Raw genomic sequence first — 22,057 nt, forward strand, 5'->3', positions numbered from 1 at the left:
TCTCCACAAACGGTTAAACTTACTGTTGGTTTTTTAAGCGACATCATACTTATCACCAGGAGTAATGCTGATTTTCCCTGTTTTTAGCGTTAACTGTGATTTATTCCAACAGCAGATTAGTGTGATTAGTGGATGTTTAGATAATATATTTAACAGAAAGACTTCAACAAGGCATTAGTTGTTAAAGGATTCCGTACGATGAAGGGGGTATTCTTTATGACAAATATTTTTTTTTTACAAATTTCATTGATAAACCTACAAATCCCGTATAAGATAAGTTTAATAAAAAACAAGCTAGTAAGCTTAGAGAAAATAAAAAAACGTGAAAAAGTACATTTTAACTTTATCTTTAGTATTTGAAGTATTAGTACGAATGATACGAATGGTAGGCGTACGAATTCTTCTATTAGGCACTGTTAAAATTTTTAAAGAATACAGTTACTTTTCAAATTTAAATAAATTTAGCAGTTCCATCTAGCTGTGAAATTTTTGAAGTAAAAATGTTGCTGGTAAAGAGAGTGTATTGATTGACGTTTTCAGTGGAGGGCCGAGGCCATTGTCTGTCACACAGTTCGAGATTTTTATTGTATTTTTCTCCTCAAAAATATTAAATTTTGATTCATAAAATCTATATTATTGTGTTATTAACAGTAAGTAGACGACCGAGGCTATTATATAGTGATGAAATTTAGTAGACAAATTCCCCGGAATACTGTGAAGTTTAGTTTTCAATTGGACTCTTTCGTGACTTCTGAGAGTTCATTGTAAATAGAAACTTCACGATTTATCAACTTTTTCCCTCAATTTTCTTCATAAATCATGCTGAAGAACAGCTTCTTTATGCAAGCCAATGTGAAGTAAAGGTCCAATTTCTCAGTAGTGATTATTGGACATTGTTAACATTGGTTTTTATGTAAAGAAGCCGACTCGTCCAACACTTCTTTTGCCCGTTTTGTTGATTAGAACATTTTTCTGTGTTTGCGATATATTTGGGCTTGGAAGGGAATTTAGCTGATCGGGAGTCGATATTCTGAGTGATATGGAGGGTGAGTGTCCCTACAAGAAGGTCAAGCTGAATCACGAAGTTGAGAATGAGAGTGAACTCAGGAAATTCCGTGTACTGGACGAACTTGGCGAGGCTTCAGAATCTGAAGATGAGGGCATGTAGCAATTGAGGTAAACTACCTGTCTTTTCCCCATTTGCTCAAAACCACCTTTCTCCCTGTGCTGAATAGGATCCAAATCTGAGGGTGAAGATGATGAGAGTCAGTCGGATTTTGAAGAAGAAGACATTGAGAATTTACTGGATGCCGGACTTCCGGAAGAGCTACGTAACAAAAAGAAACAGTGTCAGTATGAAGAACGCTCCAAAATTGTGCTGGAAGAGAAGGGTCGCAATCACTTTGAAGTACTGCCCGAGGGATGGGTTCAGGTGACGCACAACAGCGGGATTCCACTGTATTTGCACAAAGTCTCACGCGTCTGCTGTGCCTCCAGGCCTTATTTCCTTGGACCAGGAAGTGTTAGGGTAAGTGGAAAATTTTATGATAAAAATCATTCTGCATAAATTAATTCACTTCGCAATGTAAAATTTACAAGTTCAAACATTTCCCCAGAAGGTTTTACATTTTTCATCTTCCTTTATGTATGTTTTTTTGGCTGCTAGAAGCCAACTGACAGTGAGTGTGCGAGTGGTGCTCAGAAAATTCTCGGCAAGCCGGAGATAGAGATATTAGAACCTCTATCTGCATTAGGAATCAACACATTTGTAAACATTAGACAAGTAATAGAAATATCTCTAATTAAAAAAGTGATCACAGTCATTCGGGGAGAGATGGACCACCTTTTTTATACTCAATATTATGGACACGTTTTTAACGCGTGATAAAAACGAATTGCACTGGTTTGCCATTTGAATACTACTTCACTGAGAGAAATCCGAAAAAGTCAAAATAACATTCCGGAAATGTTAATTTTACTCTGCAGTATTGATCCTAAAACGTTGTAAATATTACCCTTTTTAGGTGTATTATGGGTTAAAGTTACCCTTCTTTTATGTTGATTTTACCCTTAAAAGTTGTAAAATTAACATTAAAAAATGTTGATATATTTTTACACTGAAAAAGGGTTAAAGTTATGGCGAAAAAAAGTTAATCGCAGCCTCTTTTTTTCTCAGTGTTGTTATAGATTTAAGATACCAATTTTAGACAAGTCTAGATAAAAATAGACCAGAGGTGTGCAAGAAACCGATGAAACCTAATTAACGTCAAAATAAGTTTGTTATAGTAGAGTTTTGACCATTGACGTACATGTTTCATTTGACGTTAATTCGGTTTCAACGGTTTCTTGCACAACTCTGAAATAGACACTTCGATTTTTTTTTACAAAAAAGTGGCAAAGCATCCCAGGCTTTGTGAACTCGAGACACCTTAAAACTTAAAAGTACTTTTGCATCATATGCCGTTTACCGGTTGCCAACTAATTGGAACCGATTTATAAATCATTCAACGCATTGCCCAAAATAGCTTAGAAGTAATACTATTGATTTTCTGATAAAAATTAATTATCGGTTATGAATCGGTTATTTACCGGTTCATTACTGGTTGGAACTGGTTCAGTTTTGTCAGAAGTTCCAAGACCTTTCCAACGAGCCCTAACATATTACCATTAGATTTCAAAATACGCTTTCTAGAACCTACTTAAACTTTGACCTTGAAAAAAATCATTGAGAATGATTCACCAGTATTTTCGTATAAGGATAAAAAGTCCATCTGGGTAACTCTAAAACATATCCAAAATTACAACAAAAAAAAACAGTGATAAGCCCAGATAAGATTATGGTAGCTGAGATTCTTTACATGCGACCTCGAAATGCGTGCAACTCGGGGTGCTTGCACACTGAAAAAAGAGGGTGCGATTGACTTTTTTTCCTCATAACTTTAACACTTTTTAGGTGTAAAAATATATCAACATTTTTTAATGTTAATTTTACACCTTTTTAAGGGTAAAATTAACATGAAAAAGGGTAACTTTAACCCCCAATACACCTAAAAAGGGTAATATTTACACCGATTTTGGATCAATACTGCAGGGTAAAATTTACATTTCCGGAATGTTATTTTAACTTTTTCGGATTTCTCTCAGTGAAGAGACGGACTGCCCAAATTTTGGCCAAACAAAATGGCGATCGTGCGTATGGTGTAGGCAGCAGGCGAAGTGATCCATCTCTCTCCATTTTACTATATACGTAAAGAGAAATTATTGGCTTCATTTTTCTATTAAAAGAAAATTACAGAACTCTCATTTTAACATGACGTAAGGAAATAATAAAAAAATTTTTCTCAGAGTTTGATTGCATTGAAATCACAAAAAAAATGAAATCGTTTTTGGAATATGGTTTTTACTATATTTGTAAGACGCGAATATCGATCTGATCACAGCCGGGAAAAAATCACATGAGTTCCATTGCTTCACGGAACGTAGGGTAGACGGGGGTATTTTCGATCAGTTAAGGAAATGATCAACTTTAACAGACAAAAAACCATATATATATTCGTAGTTTTGAAGTAGAAACTAGTTATAGTCAATCTTGAAGATGTCCTCTACAAGATCGACCACTCACATTCTTGATATATTTATTTTGAAGTGGTTTAAAACACGAAAAACCTTTCGAAGTGCATTTGCATGTAATATCGATCAGCTGATGGTATTATCGATCAGTCGATGCTTGTAATATCGATCAAGGAAAATATGGGTTTTACACGTAGGGGAGACTGGGGCAAATCTTGTCAAAACGCATATTTAATTCTTTCACGAGCTCTGAGAAAACTTAAACGTTTTACAATGAGCATATTCTTATAGGAATTTTACTGCTCTACAACATTGCATAAGACTATTTTCCTCTATCTCGAAAGAAATGTGATTTTCGAATCATTTTCTAAAAGTCGATTTTGTGGAGATTCTCAAAATTGCTGGGGCACATTTTGTCACTTTTCGCATAATTTGTGACGTTTTACTCTCGCAAACGTTAAAAATATCAAATAGACATATTTTTATATTAAATTTATTCCTCTACAACTTTGTCGAAGATAATTTTTCTCTATCTTAACGAGAAATGTGCTTAAATTGAGCTAATCAGTATTGATATTTTCTGTAAGCCAAATATTCCAAAAATAGGACTCAAAATTTCATTATTTTTTATTATGCATAATCCTTCCTCGAATTCCTTGAAACTTTGTAAGTTTAAGAAGGTTCATGAAGGCTATCTATTATAAAAATTTCAAGCCTAAGTCTCTTTTATTTTAGAAAATAGTGAATATTGAAATTTTCGTTTTGACAAATTTAGCCCCAGTCTCCCCTACCACTAGGGAATGTGAATATGTATTTTATATTTTCCGATAAAATACAAAAAATAGATAATTCAAATACTTAGCTTTAATTTCTAAAGGGACCAATCACAATAATTTAATACACCACAAAATTGTTTGGAATTTTCAACTTCCTGCACAACATTTTCACACTGTCTAGAAGTTGATCCTTGGTAATTGGATGATCCACAGTAGCCCATCCGTGAAAGGACCCAAGCTTCCAGTAATTCCTCGTGATCTCTTGAAAAGACTGCAGAAGCGCCGATACGTCTTTCTTTCGGACTGGTTCCCTTCAACTTCCCATACAGTGTTCCGTACCGCACATTTTGTATATCCGAGCTGCCTCTCTAATGCTAAGTCCATTCCTGTCATCCTCAAGGGCTTTTGCCATTTCATCATTCCGGTATTGAAGGCGTTTTTTTGTGTTTTTTCCATGTTTTTGTTGAAGAAGAAGGTGATCGATATTACATACATCAGAATTTGAGATTATCGATCACAGAAAATCTCTCATTACGCTCAACTATAACAGTACTTACCTGTGAAATCTTCACATGTACGCTTCAATTCTTAATTGCTTTCCAATATCTATACTAATTGATCCCGATAATAAGCGCACAAACTGTTCAATTCACTGACAAAACTGACTGGCAGCAGTGTGAATTTTTGGAATGGCTAGTGTTGTAATTTTGTGCAGACATTTTTAAGAATCACATTTCTTGTGCAAATATTACCGGAAAAATTGTGAAATTTTTTATTTGACATCGTGAAACATAAAATAATTAAATAATCATATAATAATTAAAGTTCATGTAGAAAAATTATTTATTTATCCATCAATTGGAAGAGAAGTCGATATTACAAGCATCGCTTAATCGATATTAGGAGCGTTTTGGTAATACCAGCATCTACCCTATTCCAAAAAACCCTAAAGCCGTCTCCTCGTCTCTTTACTTATAACAAAAAGCAACTGGGGTATAAGTAACCGAAAAGTCTGGCAAAATCTGTGAAAAAAAAATGAGCGGAATGTTCGAACACACGAGATGAAGTTCTCCGTTATTACACATTGTTTTTGAGTTCATAATAGTTCGCTGTAGATTTTGGATTATGAATTATCAAAAAAGCATTCTAAAATTAAAAACTGGCTAGGAAGTACTGAGTTATGGATGTTTTGACCATGTACTTTGAACTTAAAGGACCTTAATCTTTGAACCGTGTTAGAAATATTTTCCTTTTGGTTGTTGAGGAGGGGATGTGGAAAAAGAAAAAAACTCTTGAGCTAATGTTTACTTATGAAGGGCGGTCACTAGAAGCCGCTAGTTGATATCTCTTAACGTTTGCGTTCACGGTTTTGGTAAATTGAAAAAAAAACACATTCCGTAAAAAGATAAATTTCTCAAAGGAAGTAATTCGTACAGTATTAGGTATGGGCTATGGGTCCAAGTCCATAACATATATCTCAAGATGGACATAATATAGCTCCCTCCAAAGTTCACATAGTAAGAATTTCCATTTGCCACTATGTTGACTGGAATCATTTTCAGAAACACGAAATACCACTAAGTGCTGTTCCGTGTTTAAACTACCGGAAAGCGCTGGATAAAGAGGCTGAAGCCAAGAATGCATCAATTGTTGAGCCAGTTCCTGAGACCAACGGAACAGCTATGAACGGACACGAACTGCTGCCATTGCCTAATGCAAAAATTGAGACAGTTAAAGAGAATTTGAAAGCTCAGAGTCTGACATCGGCTGAAGTGACGGAATATTGTCAGAGACTCTTTAATTTTAAAACGATCAAAGTGAGAAGATTCAAGTCTTGGTCAGCTCGGCGAAAGTTCACGAAGAATAAGAAGCAAATTAAGAATCTTCAGAGGCCAACTTTACCAGATGGCACGAAGTTAATTACGTTTCCTGTGCTCAATACCGAAGGTGAAAATTCAAGTGCTGTCCGGACAAAGAAAGAATGGATCATGAATCCTAATGGGAAGAGCTTTGTTTGTATATTGCATGAATATGTTCAGCATGCGTTGAAAAAACAACCGTCGTATGAATTTAAGGAATTGGAGAATGCAGCAACTCCCTATTCGGCCACTGTGGCCATTAATGGATTGAAATATGGCACGGGTTATGGGACAAGTAAGAAACAGGCAAAGAGTGAAGCAGCCAGGGAGACCTTAGAGATTCTCATTCCACAGATGAAGGACAAAATAACGGGAGACAAAGAAGCCAGTAGTTCGAATTCAAGGAGCAGTTATCACGATCTGTCGGTTTTCGATGAGATCAAAATTGAGGATCCTCGAGTGGCGGAATTTTGTGCCAAGACTACAGAACCATCTCCTCATGCCATCCTCCTGACGTGCTTACAGCGAAACTTCGGTTTAGGTGATGTTCATATCCAGTACGAGATCAATAATGTCAATCACAAAAAGAATGAATTTAAGATGATCGTGGGCAAGCATACGGCTTCAGTTGTGTGCAAGAACAAGAGAGATGGCAAGCAGAGAGCGTCTCAAGCGATACTGCAGATTCTGCATCCGCACATCAAGACCTGGGGCAGTTTGTTGCGTCTCTATGGCAATCGCAGCATTAAGAGTTTCAAAGAGAAGAAACAGGAGGAGCAGGAGATAACGGTGCTGCAAAGCAAGGCTGCTATTAATCAGCCCAATTATGCCATCCTGGACAAACTGAAGCTGGAAATGACGAAATTGATGGAGAGGGATGAAGCTGTTAAGCCAATTGGAACATTTGTTCCACCAACAGACATTAGTTTACCCACAGCTACAGGATCCAATCTCAAGAACGTAGACTTATAGCTCTAAAATCCCAAATTCAATTCACAAGCTTCCCTTCCAATCACTTAACTTAAGAAGACATATAGGTTCATAGTTCTAGTCGATAATGTCCCAGTGAGGCTGCCTAGCATGAAAATTCTACTTCAAAATTCTAAATTATTTTTAATGCATCTTATCGTGATTTAATATTTTTTTCCCAACAAAAATTGTAAAATTTCAAATAAGAAAGTTGTATTAGCACTCTAAAGAGAAGCAATATTGAATGCTGCAAAATATACTAATATTATTTTATACATTTAAGAAAGAAAAAAAGGACAAATTTTATGAATGCTTTCAATCACTTTGAAAAGTGCCTTTGGAAAAGCTTTCCGAGGGTCTTTAGCAAAAAAATAAATGATAACATCTGTTAACACACCGTATTCTCTTTTAAGAGGTATTCATTGTGCTGCTTTGTGGTTGAAATATTTAGTTATTTTATGTTACAAAAATTTACTGAATAAGAAATGTAATAATTGGTAAATAGACAAAACTATTTCCAGGCATGACTGAAAAGCATTTTGTTTCATTTTAGAAATGGAAAATCTCGCCAGTAATTACACTGTGCAACAAAATGAAAACTTTTACCGTGTGATTTCAAATAACTGGTATTTTCGGGTTCCTTGGGGTCTTCCGAGTACATATCCCGAAGAAAGTTATGGCCCATAACGTCTGGTTTCTGAGCTAGATTAAGATGAAAATCTTTAAGAAATTGGTTAGGTTTAGAAATATTTTGTGAAATCTGCTTTAGGGGAAGTGCTTATAATTTTGGACAGTCTGCTTATAAGCATCGAAGTTCCAAGTTTGAAGTGCGATATTTTCTATACTAATTGACATTTCTTGTTACTCTCTTTTCAGAAGGGTTGTTTAGAAACTTGGCAAGCTATTTATCATCTCATTTTTATTAAAATTAGTTTTAATACGTTTAAAAATGAATTGATATGTAGGGGGAGGCTTTGATGTTTCGCACATACGCTACCATCGGACACTTCGAATTTCTCCGGTATTACGTTATAACTTTCACTGATGGCTATATATTTTAGTAGCTAGTCTTAAATCACACCTTTCCTGAAAAAATTGGGAGTCTAATCTTTTTCCCCTAGTTTTAGGAAACAAAAATTAAAAACAGGTCCAAAACTGTAATTTTGCTGTGCAATATTTCATACGATTGTGCAGAATTAATATCACTTTTCTGAAAAACTACTATCACAGAGGGTAGAAGGGTTATTAGGAATCAGATTTAAGTAAAAATCTTTTAGGCTGAACAGGCACTTTTTGTGGGTGGAACAAAATTCACAAACTTGACTCAGATTCATCGATCGCACATAGAAGACATGGCTTCTCTCACATTTTCCAAGAAACTTCATTTTAGATGCGATCCCTCATATTCACATCTATTGTAATCTACCGATTTGATCCACCACTAAAAAGGAAAACTTAAAAATCGTAAAGTTGATAAACAAGAAGTAATTTGACTCAAATAGGCTGCAGTTGAGTAATTATTAAACAATTTTGCATTTCTTTGATATAAAAATATTTTTCAAGCTTGCATAAACTGAATGTGCAATGAAAGAATCACATCTGCAATAAGCTCATACAGTTTACAACTGCTTTTTGACAATCTTTGACATAACCTCACTATATTGTGTTGTTTTGCATGACAAAGAAAAGAAATTGTCCGTAAGAAGATGTTTTGTGAAAATTTTAGCTTGTTCACCTGCTGAAGCTCAATATCTGTGCTAAATCCCGATTCCTGCAGCTGCAGGAACAGAGAAATCTTCAATGATGCGCATTCAAACTTTTTTGTGCATATCCGGCTCCGTGGAGGAATGGTGGAATCTTGTGTGGTCTTCTCGCTTGCAGAGTTTTAGTCAATTTTTAGCTTTAAAAACTTATTGATTCGTGTAAATTTAGTGATATTTGGACTTTTCAAGAAAGTATTCATCAGATTTAACCGTTTCCGGAGTGAAATTCTCGTAGAATCAAGCAAAAAAATGGTTTTTAATGTCAATAAAACATCTCTCAGAAAAGTTCCAAAAAAGTGATATTAAAATGATTTATTCCTTATAAAAATGGTTTAATCAAGTAGATTAGAGTTCCTTTTAAACAATGATGTGCAACTTTTAGTGTCCGGTGCAAAATTTACGGTGAAAATGGGGTGTTCAATGATGGCGTGAATCGTGTGCGATAATAGAAACTTGATTCATCTATCGGACAAATCGCCATTAAATTTTCATTTTCCTCTGGAGGAAAATCTAAGGATTTCCTGGGATTTTGTTTGGTGGGATTATGAACCTTATAAGTAAGACATTTTTTTGGCATAGTTGGAGAATCCATACGGTTTGCATGGTAGTCAGAAAAAATCACTGAACTTGAACATCATTTTTGTGTGCGAAAGTTCAAAGCCTCCCCCTAGAGGTGAATTTGACTCTTATTTTGGACAACTTGGTTATTAATTTTTACAACTTGTCTGTAAATTTGGACAGCTAATCCGCCTCAACAGGATGCCCATTGTTCTTCATTTCATGAACCAATCTTACCAAGTCCTCTTCCTGGTCATGTAAGGGAAACGTGGAATGTCACAGAAGCCCGGAAACTTTCCATATCATTCATTAAAGTGAGTTGACTTCGATACTCCAAGTACGTGCAGATTCGCTCATTCCCTGACCTTTCCGGGAGCCTTTTAAGGTATTTCTCGCTACATCTCTTTCGTAGAGATGATGCTCCTTTGTTTCTCCAGGCATTTGTCCAACCTAGTCATCACAAAAGCTAAAACTTCACGAAATTTCGTGAGAAAAACACCTGTCCAAAATAAGAATCATCACCTCACTGGTGAATGTCTTAAAAAATTTCCCATTTTTCACACGAAAAATATAATTCACAAGGCAAATCTCACTTCAGGTCAAATGTACAAATCATCAGTAACGTGAATCAACACAATATTCAATGAATATTCAATAATATCACTCAAAAACAGCGAACAAACTTTGTTAGTACTTCACCAAAACTAAATAAGACTGAAGTAAGCCACAAAGTTCTGTCATATTTCTCGTAAGCAATTGCTCACATTGAATTTTCAACAAAGCAATTTCAACTCAAATCATATTCAAAATTTAACGTATTTAGTGTCAAAATCTTCCAAAAAGAACAAATATTTAGATAGAATTCATTTTTCATCAAATATTGGAATAAAAATCCATCATTTTAATCAATTTATTTTTAGTGTCCAATTTTACCCTCAAAGTGTCCAAATTTAGAAACTGTCCAAAATTATGAGCACTTACCCTATATCCTAATATTGTCGTAGTCCGTCACATGGACAAAAGACTCACTTTAGTCAAAAAACGTATCCAAAATAAATAAATTGAATTATCTCGGCTACCAAGCAACCAAGTAAGAACCTAGATTCCCCTATGTCAGAAATGTGTTAGATAGTTCGTTACAAAGAAAGGTAAACTATTAGTTATTATAATTTTATATTGGTAAGATCTGAGATAAAATGTTGAATGTTGTGAGAAAAGGCTGTTGTTCATAAGTAATTCAAATGCATAATTTCTGGATAACGATAAGTTTTATGATCATATGATATTCAGGAGAATATTTTTGTGAGCGGTGCAAGTCGTCCTGTGCACCGCACCCTTTTAATGGATTTGAAGGATATTTAGGAATTTATGGGGATAATCTGGAACATTTCAAGGAAAATGAGGAGATAGGGATATGGTTCGTTCCTGGAATATTTTCCTTGAGTCCTGCTCTAAACATCATTGAGTCATTCTTTGATACCAACATCCTAGGATATACCATTTTTGAGATAAAACAAATTTCACAAAATATTCCTAACCAATTTCTTAAAAATTTTCATCTCAATCTATCTCAGAAACCAGACGTTAGGGGCCATAACTTTCTTCGGGATATGTACTCGGGAGACAACAATAAACCCGAAAATACCGGTTATTTGAAAAAAAAATTTTTTTTTGCTGTTGCACAGTGTTATTGAATGCATTGAATGGGTTAAGTTCGTTTTCTTTTTTGTTAACGACTAAAAAAAATCTTAATTCAGGAATTTAGATTTTCAAAATATTCCTGATCAATACAAAATTGGCAAAAATTAAATCAATTAAAATGGGATTGGAAATATGTACGCAGAATACTCGAATTCTGAATTTTCTCTTGAAAGAAAGAGAGAGAGCAGTGAGTATAGAGTACTTGCTCTATGATGCAAATGTCCCGAGTTCAAATCCTTTTTAATTTACGAGGATTTTTTCTAGCATTGAAGTTGTTCCTGATGGCCATTATGCACTCAGTAATAATCAATATATTTGATTCCACGGAATATGGAACTAACCATTCTATCGCTGTAAGGAAAGAAAGGAAAATGCACATTTAGAAATGTCACTTGCGAGAAGGCCTAGTTCCTATGTTGGATATTGTGCCAGCATTATTATTACCCTTATTACCTATTATGATGATCTCGTATAGTGAAATAGTTCAGAGTGACAGCTCTTTAGCAAAAGATGTTTGGCTTTATCCCTTATGGCCTCTACACATTGGCAGCAATTTTTGTCAAAAATTGCTTTTTTGAAGGAAATTCCCTGCAGCGTTGTAGGAGGAAGCGTCAAATTTCTGTCAAAAACGCAATTTTTGACGAAAATTGCTCCCAATGTGTAGACGCCTTTAAGGATGATTGGGCTACTGAAGACCCATATTTTTTCCAAACGGCTATTTAAAATTGCGAACTTACAACTCGAGAGGGTCAAGTCAGTGATCTCACCGTCCAAGACCCAACAGTCTTACCGGTCTGGCCTATTGCGCCACTGAAAGTCCTAGTGATATAATAATAAATTACCTTAAAATGAACTTCAGTTCTTCACTGAATTCGGGGCAGGGGAGGCTGGGGCAAAATTTGTCAAAACGAAAATTTCAATATTCAATGTTTTCTAAAATAAAAGAGACAGGCTTGAAATTTTTATTATAAATTGCCTTCATGAACCTTCTTAAACTTACAAAGTTTGAAGGGATTCGAGGAAGGATTATGTAAAATAAAAAATAATGAAATTTTGAGCCCTATTTTTGGAATATTTGGCTTACAGAAAATATCAATACTGATTAGCTCAATTTAAGCACATTTTTCGTTAAGATAGAGAAAAATTGAGAGTAGGGTAAAATGGTACAAGTTGGACAGTGGTACAAGTTGGACAATGGTATAATTTGGACAGGGCTTTTCGTCTTGATAAATTTACTACTTCATTTTTATTTGTATACTTTTAATGCTTTAGTTTTATAATTTGGTTCCTTGTGCTTAAAAACAAATTTTGTACTGTATTTATCAAGAAAAAAGCCATGTCCAACTTGTACCGGCAAATTGTCCAACTTGTATCACTAATTCCAAATTATACACTTTACCCTAAAACGTCACAAATTATCCGAAGACTGACAAAATTTGCCCCAGCAATTTTGAGAATCTCCACAAAATCAACTTTTAGAAAGTGATTCGAAAATCACATTTCTTTCGAGATATAGGAAAATAGTCTTCTGCAATGCTGTAGAGCAGTAAATTTCCTATAAGAATATGCTCATTATAAAACGTTTAAGTTTTCTCAGAGCTCGTGAAAGAATTAAATATGCGTTTTGACAAGTTTTACCCCAGTCTCCCCTACTGAAACATCGTTTCAGTTTTTCAGTGAAATGGGTGTATTGTAAGAGATAAATTATCCACTACGAAATTTCTGGTAGTAAATAGCTAGTCGACTTATGGGGGGTTCCTTGAACATTTCACATCATTATCTTTGACCGTTTAGCCTCTAATAGCAATTAGATCAGGCGGATAAACAGCGCCACGTCATTAGTTGTTTCGGGAGGACAAGAATACAAGGATGTGGAAGTCGCAAAATCGAAAGATTATACTGCTCTCTCGGTAAAGTTTGAGCAGTAAAAAATGCAGATAAAGAAACATAGGGAACCAGAAAGAGTTAAAAGAGTACGATGCCAATACCTTTACAATTTTCCTTTTATAATTCATGACACAACGAGCAAATTTTTGTCAATTAATCTAAGTTAAGGAATTTTGCGTAGAAATAAAAGTTTCAGATATTACCCAACTACAAACACCACAATGTGATACCCATATTGTATTTATTCCTTATTCAACATCGATAAAATTTTCATGGAGGGTGTTCTCATTTGTATAATACAATCATGTTTAAAATCTATGAAAAGCCAAGAAACATTTTAAAATATTTAGGGATAAAACATCTAAATTGTCCTTTAACAGTACTTATGCAAATTTTTAAAATGTTTATCTTCACAGTTTTCTTTAATGCTTTAATGATTATTTTTAGGATACTTTAGTACATGAGTCAATCGTGCACGATATGGAATAAGTTGATAGTTCATACATAATCTCTGTTGATATGACTGCCATGTTTTCTTTCCATTAGACTAAAATCTATGTTTTTCCTTTTAGTTAAAATTATGATCTTCTCCACACATTGCATTATTAGGTATCTTTCTTCCCATTTAATACATAAGAACTATTTTATTTAGTTGTAGAGTTAAGCAATTGATAGTTTCTCAAAAATCTTATGTTTCGTAAAGATATATTGAAAAAAGTTGTTTCGGGAGGACAAGAATACAAGGATGTGGAAGTCGCAAAATCGAAAGATTATACTGCTCTCTCGGTAAAGTTTGAGCAGTAAAAAATGCAGATAAAGAAACATAGGGAACCAGAAAGAGTTAAAAGAGTACGATGCCAATACCTTTACAATTTTCCTTTTATAATTCATGACACAACGAGCAAATTTTTGTCAATTAATCTAAGTTAAGGAATTTTGCGTAGAAATAAAAGTTTCAGATATTACCCAACTACAAACACCACAATGTGATACCCATATTGTATTTATTCCTTATTCAACATCGATAAAATTTTCATGGAGGGTGTTCTCATTTGTATAATACAATCATGTTTAAAATCTATGAAAAGCCAAGAAACATTTTAAAATATTTAGGGATAAAACATCTAAATTGTCCTTTAACAGTACTTATGCAAATTTTTAAAATGTTTATCTTCACAGTTTTCTTTAATGCTTTAATGATTATTTTTAGGATACTTTAGTACATGAGTCAATCGTGCACGATATGGAATAAGTTGATAGTTCATACATAATCTCTGTTGATATGACTGCCATGTTTTCTTTCCATTAGACTAAAATCTATGTTTTTCCTTTTAGTTAAAATTATGATCTTCTCCACACATTGCATTATTAGGTATCTTTCTTCCCATTTAATACATAAGAACTATTTTATTTAGTTGTAGAGTTAAGCAATTGATAGTTTTTCCTGTTTATCAAAAAGTGGGTACACCAAAATGGTACATGAATCATTTCTCCTGTCCTGTTTCATTTGTATAATATTGGTTCTTTGAGGTGTTTTTTTTTATTCTGAAAGACTTATCATTTACATAAACAATGTATGATTTCAGCAATATTGCAGTGATTATATATTTAATTAAATGGTTCATGTGTATTCAGTGGCTGGAGCATATTAAGAGCTTATCTCAAATATGTCTATAATAAAGGGTATTTTAAATTAAATTGGAGAAATAAAATGTCTGAGATGTAGGCACTTTCATCCTATATGCATTTAAGTGTCTGGGTTTGTGGGTATCAGAGAATGAGGCCTTTCCACTCCCTAGTCTATTTAGTAAATTGATCTTAAATTTTCTTTAACAGCCAGATGAGAATAATGTCTTTTTTTCTTGTAAAAAGCATATAATAAAAATATTAAGGTAAAAAATGAGAGTTTTTTATTTTGCATAAGGAGTGGTTATGATACCGAAGGGTCAATTGCTATTCAACTTTAAGCGTTTTATATAATTAATCAGTTCCTATTTTTGATAATCACAATTTTATTCTAAAATCAAGATTAAATTGAAGTAAAATTTTTTTCAATACAATTTGGAATTCGTCCTTAAAATTTAACATTATTAGAAAACAATGTTTAGAGAAAAAGGTATAATCGCAATGACCGTCAAATTTACCGGTTTTATTTTAGTAACAACCAAAAAAATTGCTATTACAAAGTTTCTTGCAATTTCATCTTATTTCTTCTATATAAATATAATTATAAGTAATCTAAAATCTTGTAATTAGCAATTCATGAACTTAACAGGTCTATATTAGCCTGATAATTGCTATAATACTTACTCTTACATAAATTTCTTAAACACCGTGAGAGGAAACGAAAACGATTTGACGGTCAATGTGGTTCTATTCTATTATAGGGAAAAATGCCCATGCTTTACACGATCCCAAGCTTTACAATGACTAAATTTTTCGTATGTTTTTCAATAAATGTGACTCATATCGTCCATATTCTAAAAACTACGGGAAAGTGTCTTGTTTTTAAAATATATTGCGGAGTCGCAATTATTTAGAATCATAGGAAAAATTTAGTCATTATAAAACTTGGGACCGTGCAAAGCATGGGCACTTTCCCCTAATTGTATTTGACAAAGCAAACTTTTATCCCTTTAAGGGCGACTAAAATGGGATATACCGGATATACGGTTTTGATCCGCAAAAGACAAGATAACTTAATTTTAAAAAAATAAAATAAGTAAATAATTAAGAAACGTTATAAAACAATCCATTTTGGTCAGTAAAAAACTAAAGAGGGATGAATCATTGAGGGGAAGTCAGGCACCTTTGAATTGGGGAACCTATAAAATAGGACTTTTTTCTTCTATTTTTAAACGGAACTGGACTTTATCATGGTATTATTTAGCTCGACAAACTAATTGTGTAGCTCAAATACATTTTAGAAGTAGAAGGAACATGCCCAATTTCAAAGGTGTCCCATTTTCCTCTTTGGTCCTTATAAATTTAACTGAACATGCCAAAATGATTCATAAATTCATCATTTTGATTTTCGAATAAAATTTCCCTATCTTTGAATATTTATATATTTTATGATTTCCTCTTTATACTGACGACATTTCATTTTTCTGATCAATTTTATGAAAATATGCTGCTTAATCAGCTGCAGTTGATAAAACAACTTACTGCGTCAAAAAACTAATTTACTAATTGCTAATTCTTATAGCAAATATTCTTTATAGAGAAAATGTTTAGAAATATAATTAAAAAAATTATTGGTACATATAGTATGTTAGTTATGTCCTTAAAGGACTGAAGTCCAGCTACAAAAAAATTCCGAATACCTATTTTTATGGAGAAGTGGGGCAACCTTAAAATTGGACTTATTTCTCCTATATTTTTTTAATAGAATTGGACCTTACCATGATATACTTTAGCTCCAGAGACCAATAACGAAGGTTCCCCAATTCAAAGCTGCCCCACTTCTCCCTGTATCCTAATTACAAAACTATAGAAGAGATAATTTTAAATTTTCTTTACTAAATTACGAGAAGAGAATCTTTACGTAAATAGTTTAATCAGTGATTTGCTCCGGTATTCTGCTATATCTTAAAGCAATTGACCCTTCTGTTGTGCCAACACATAGCATAAAGGAATTGGTGGTGATAAATTATCATCGGAAGGTGGGAAAATGGGTGAAAGTGTGAGCAAGCGAAGGGAGATGTGGTATTTTGACGATGGCTGCAGTTTTTATGGGTTAGACGTGGTAATACCCTGGGAGTGTTATCTCGGAAGCAACGAAAAGACTTGGGCTAACGTGAAAAGAACCAGAGTTAGGTGGACGTCGGTATTGGCTAGGTGAGGTGCTGCATTGCAGGCATCGGCATCGTTGCAGCTTTGGAGGCAGCCATGTACGTATCTGGAAGGAAGTATCTTATTTCAGGTATTTCTGACTCAATAAAAGCCTTTAGCTCACCTGTTGTCGTAGTAGAACCTTCCACAGTGCGACATCCGGATGATTTCCGTATCAGTCGTTAAAGTTCCACTATCTAGGGCGCAACCCCGAACTGTTATCGTTTCACCCGTATCATCTTTTTTTTGCGAAAGAGAAATAATGGTGATAAAGATATATTGAATTTTGAAATGTTCAAATACTTACCGTAGTATCCGGCAATTTTAATACAGGATGTTGCCGGAAAGAGGCCATCGCGCCCTTTTCTTCCGCCCATACAAGGAGATTCGAGGATCGCTGTAGAGTAGTTATTGTGGAAGGGGTCATCACACGCCTTATTGGCGCCATTGAAGGAGACGCATTTAAAACAGTCGATTCCACTAACTGAAATACACCACATTTCATTATTCATAAGATAAAAAGCAATTTTATTACCTAGGGGGAAGTGGGGCACCTTTGAATTTGGAATTATTCACCTTTGTTTAAATGAAACTGAGCCATATCATAATGAAATTTAGCTTCTCAATCTGTGCAGCTAAATTATATCACGATAGGGCTCAATTTTATTTAAAAATAGGTGAAAAATCCCAATTTAAAAGGTGCCCCACTTCCCCCTACTTCGTTTATTAATTTTATTCTTGAATTTAGCATGTAAAGTCTAATCTCTTAAATGTTAAGTTTTTCTAATAACCAAATTCGATTTCAACTTAATTCAATTCTTTTTATAATTTAATTTTTCGTCTTTTCTTTTACCGCCTGTCCTTGAAAATACCCATTCACAAGCTGTAAGGTTACTAATTTTAAAACAAAGCTTAAATCCAATCAAGTTCTCAAAACCGATAAAGAAATATCTAAGTATTAGGATAAATATATGCAGAGATACTTTAAAATTCGACATAATTTCTATATTTTCCTTTCTGTTGGGAATTGCCTCAAATCAATATACTGATATATATTTATATCATTTTAAATTCGCAATCAACAAAATGAATGCATTGAATGCAAATTTCCAAATTTTATGCATAGTTTCCCATGAATTTCCTCTCGCTTTCGAGTGCGAATATTCAAAAGGTTTTACTAATTCTAATTTATGATTGCAATTGGTCCAGTTCTAGCTTTATTTTAATATAGACAAATTTTATATTTTATTTTCAATTCAATGCATTTTGTCTCTCGAGAAATAAATTTCCCATCCCTAAAGACCTCTTTATACTTGAAATTTAGGAACTTGTACAACTTCAATAATTTGATAAAAGGAGAGACTTTGGCCAAATTTTGATTAAGCTTAGTAAGAGGAGGGTAAATAACCCTAAGGGCTCTTAAAAGTCAATGCTTCTGTTTTCCATTTTACGAATTAAGAACTTTTGGGAATGGGGTTAAACATTTTAATTTGAAAATCGTTAGTTATATGTTATGTCAACTTAGTAACTAAACTGAAAGAAAATTATATTTTATTGTAGTTAATTTATAAACTATGAAGAACTTCCTTCAAAAGCTCTATTCTATTATCGTACTGTTCCACAATTTATTAGAAGAGATAGAATTTCAGTGTTCCATATTATGTGGACGGTTATTTAATAGAGAAAATATTATATATACCTGGGTGAAAGACCATTGCAATAAGAAGTGTTAAACTGGTGAGAAAACATGATAAATTGATCGCATTCATTGCAGGACAATTCAATTCCTTCACTTTATGTGAATTCCTTCCTATGAGAACAAATATATTCTCTAATAGTAAATTCTGTGGTGTTGTGTTTTGAGCTCAATATTCTTCCAAATCTTGTCACGATTCCTCAAATTGTCGAAAACTTAGACGTCTCATTGCCAAATCTGAAATGATAAAAATGAGTATAACTAACAAAAATTGTATAAATTATATCAGGGTTATGGGATTTAGGATTCTTTAACAATTGGAAAAGAATTCTTTATACATGAGCATATTATTTTTATATCTTACAAATTTTCACGTCAAACACATTTTTTATTCTCTCTCTATAGGTCACAAAGCTTCATACTTCTATGATTTCATTCTAGGCACGAGTATATTATTTTAATGAAAATTTTCCATTAGAAATTAATCAACTCTTTGTCTGCTTTTCGTTAAATTTAAATAAGTTTCTGGATGAAGAAACATTTAGTACGAAAAGAATCCTTATATCAAACAGTTTTGCAATAGAAAATACATTTAAAGATCTATCTTTTAGCAAATTATAAATTGTTTCAGAAGAAAAGCACACATAATTGTTGACAAGATAGTAAATTGAAATTAAGCAAAATGAAAACCTGTGACTTTTCTGAATCAGTAAATTTGTCTCTTCTGAAAAAAAAAAGTTTTGTTAAACAGAGAAATGGATATTGCGAAAATTTTATGAAAATGATGTTTTTTACTAATTTGGCAAAACTTTTCCCACATTTTATGTTTAAAAACATTCTTTTCACAAAATTTTAACAAAATCCAGTCGCATACCGATTTGACGAAACTTTTCCATATTCTATTTAGAAGAAGTATAAGAAAAAAGTGATAGGTGCTTATTTTTAAGTTTATTTGTGTCTATTTTTGGAGTTGATAATTTATCTTGGAATAAAATTTATAATATAGTTTTTTTAAAAGCCTTATAATAACCAAGAAATTTTGTTCTACTCACAGCAATTCACCTCAGAGTGTCCCAAAGAGAAATTTCTATTAATTAAAGAGATGAAAAGTCGTCTCATGCTTTGTGAAATGCTAGAAATCGACTCTTGGATACTACATAAGAGTTCCGATCAAAATCCCGAACGCCAAAATTCCGAAAGCCAAATTTTGAAAGAAATTTTCTGTCCTGGAAAATTATTTTACACATTATACTCTATATTATTTCATCCCTAGGATTTTGAACATTAGGGCGTTTGTCTTTCGGGATTTTGACTGCCTCTGACTACATACATTTCTATAAGTAGTAAGTACTAGTAGAAAGGCAATATTTATCGTTTTAATAAAATTATTTTCTGGTGTTCAATTTGTTCCTAAAAGGCAATGGACATAAATCTATGGGATCTGGTCCAACCTATTACCAGAAATTGAACTTGACCTATTAGGTATGGGAATGCATATATTCAGGAAAGAACCTGCAAAAAGCCTGATTTATTTAATTTAAAATCATTAGATATAATCTAATCATTAAATTATGATTACTTATAGTTTTTTAAAAAAGAGACAAGTAGGGCAGACCAGGGTAGAATTAGCCACCAAATAAAATTTTTCATTGCGTATAATTTGTGCAAAAAATGTTTGTATGAGGCTGACAAATATTTCAATGAATAATAAGGGAAGTAAATATTTAGAATAAAGAGTGGTTTCCTCAATATTTCTTTGAAGGCAAACTATAAGATACCACAATCTAATACTATACGTGGCTGCCCTATATGGGGAATCCCTGTTTCCCGTACTATAAAAAAGCGTCCTCAAGAGTCTAAAAGTTTAAAATACCTTGTGTTCGCTGTTCAAGGTAATTCAAGTTTTATAATGATATTTTAAAGAAAATACCAACAAATAGCAAAGATTAAAGATTGAGCGTTTCATATGATATGTCGATATTATTTTTTTAATTCTAAATATATGTATATGGAATAGATTATAACATAATTTGGAACGTATTTATCAATGGAACAGAAAAAGCATATCCTCTGTTATTGATCCATACAAAGGACATACGTGATTCAGGGAGAATATAACTTTTGTATAGAGAAATCTCTACGATATAGGTTCATAAATCATTTTTCTTTAAAAAAGAGTTTTGTGAAGAACAAGTTGATAATCCAGTAAAGTATAAAAACTTTTCGTATCAAAATAAGTGAACTATCTCCTGAAAAACTTTAGTAAAGAGTTTACAATTCTTTCTAACTTTTTGGATTTATAATAACCATGAACAGTTACAACTGTAACTGACTTTAAGATCCTATCATTATAAAGAGTTAATTTTAATGCATACAATTTTACATTTCAAAGATTTTAAATTAATTTGTACTTGTCTTGAATTAGATTATACCGTACTCAATTCAAAATATAAAAGTCTTTTCAATAAGTTATCTTAAATATAATATTATGTATAGTTTCATATATCTACGCATAATAAGTGTAAGTAAAACGAAGAAAATATTTATAATTTGTCGAGAAAATATATGGCAATAGGTTTATCGTCAAAATTGCACAAATTTCAAAGCGTGGGCCTCTCTGGACAATTATTCAATAGACAGAATAAAGTGTTGGGAATATAATTAGAACGATGAGGAAATTCTCTTTATATTTATGCTTTTGTAGAGTAAATATTTTGGGTGAAGATGTAAGAGAACTGGGATAGAGTATGGAGACGCCCCGAAAAAAGACAAGGTGCAAATTTGAGGTGTATTATTGGCATTTTGTGCGTAAGGACTGTTTCGAAAATATTTATAAAATTATTTATTTATTCCCAATGCGTTGCTTTCAACTTACCAAAAAAAACCCTCTATATTGATTGAATTTTCCTGTGAGCTTTCTGTCCTTAATCCGAAAGCTTTGAGGTATTTCTCAATAAAACTTATTTTTGTGTAGACTACATATAAATTAACTAAAATATGTGGTTTATAAATCACTTAAAGAAGGAAATATATCTCAAAATTGTAAATTATTCACAGAGTTTTGATTCAGACACTTTCACAGGAATTTTCTCGCAATCTAAAACTAACTCGGTGCAACATGAAGAGAAAAATGACTCTGAAGCCAAAGGCAAAAGTTGGAGCAAAAGCAAAACTTTGACGGAGGAGCAGAATCCAAAGAGCGTCGGCGTCGTAACACCTCACGTTTTCTCTTTGTGTTTACACTGCAAGAAAATTCCGGTCAATATTACCTTTTTTTCTTAAAAAAATCTACTTTCATAAATAAATAATATTCTGATATTCATTGTTTTTCAGATAGTTTTCATATGATTCATATTTAAAAAAAAATTCTAAAAATAGTTCTGAAAACTTTTAATTCGGCTTTTTTCCATATCACCCTGAAGTCAGGGGAATATGTGTATAAAA

General features: G+C 33.0%; 2 protein-coding genes across 2 annotated transcripts; one reads left to right on the forward strand and one right to left on the reverse strand.

Moving 5' to 3' along the window:
* Positions 1–534: 534 nt before the first annotated feature.
* Positions 535–7,566, forward strand: LOC129801546 (microprocessor complex subunit DGCR8). The gene is made up of 4 exons (XM_055846761.1): positions 535–650; positions 1,003–1,160; positions 1,236–1,528; positions 5,909–7,566. Exons 2-4 carry the CDS (start codon positions 1,040–1,042, stop codon positions 7,175–7,177), a joined length of 1,683 nt encoding a protein of 560 aa, XP_055702736.1. The 5' UTR covers positions 535–650; positions 1,003–1,039; the 3' UTR covers positions 7,178–7,566.
* A 6,502-nt stretch (positions 7,567–14,068) lies between these two features.
* On the reverse strand, positions 14,069–21,808 carry LOC129801557 (uncharacterized). Its single transcript, XM_055846772.1, has 5 exons — positions 21,489–21,808; positions 18,617–18,850; positions 17,225–17,401; positions 17,042–17,156; positions 14,069–16,984 (listed from the first exon to the last, which is right to left on the reverse strand). The coding sequence occupies exons 2-5, from the start codon at positions 18,684–18,686 to the stop codon at positions 16,849–16,851; spliced, it is 498 nt and encodes a 165-aa protein (XP_055702747.1). The 5' UTR covers positions 18,687–18,850; positions 21,489–21,808; the 3' UTR covers positions 14,069–16,848.
* Between the last annotated feature and the right edge of the window lie 249 nt (positions 21,809–22,057).

Source organism: Phlebotomus papatasi, chromosome 1 (assembly GCF_024763615.1).
Source record: "Phlebotomus papatasi isolate M1 chromosome 1, Ppap_2.1, whole genome shotgun sequence".
Lineage (NCBI taxonomy): Eukaryota > Metazoa > Arthropoda > Insecta > Diptera > Psychodidae > Phlebotomus > Phlebotomus papatasi.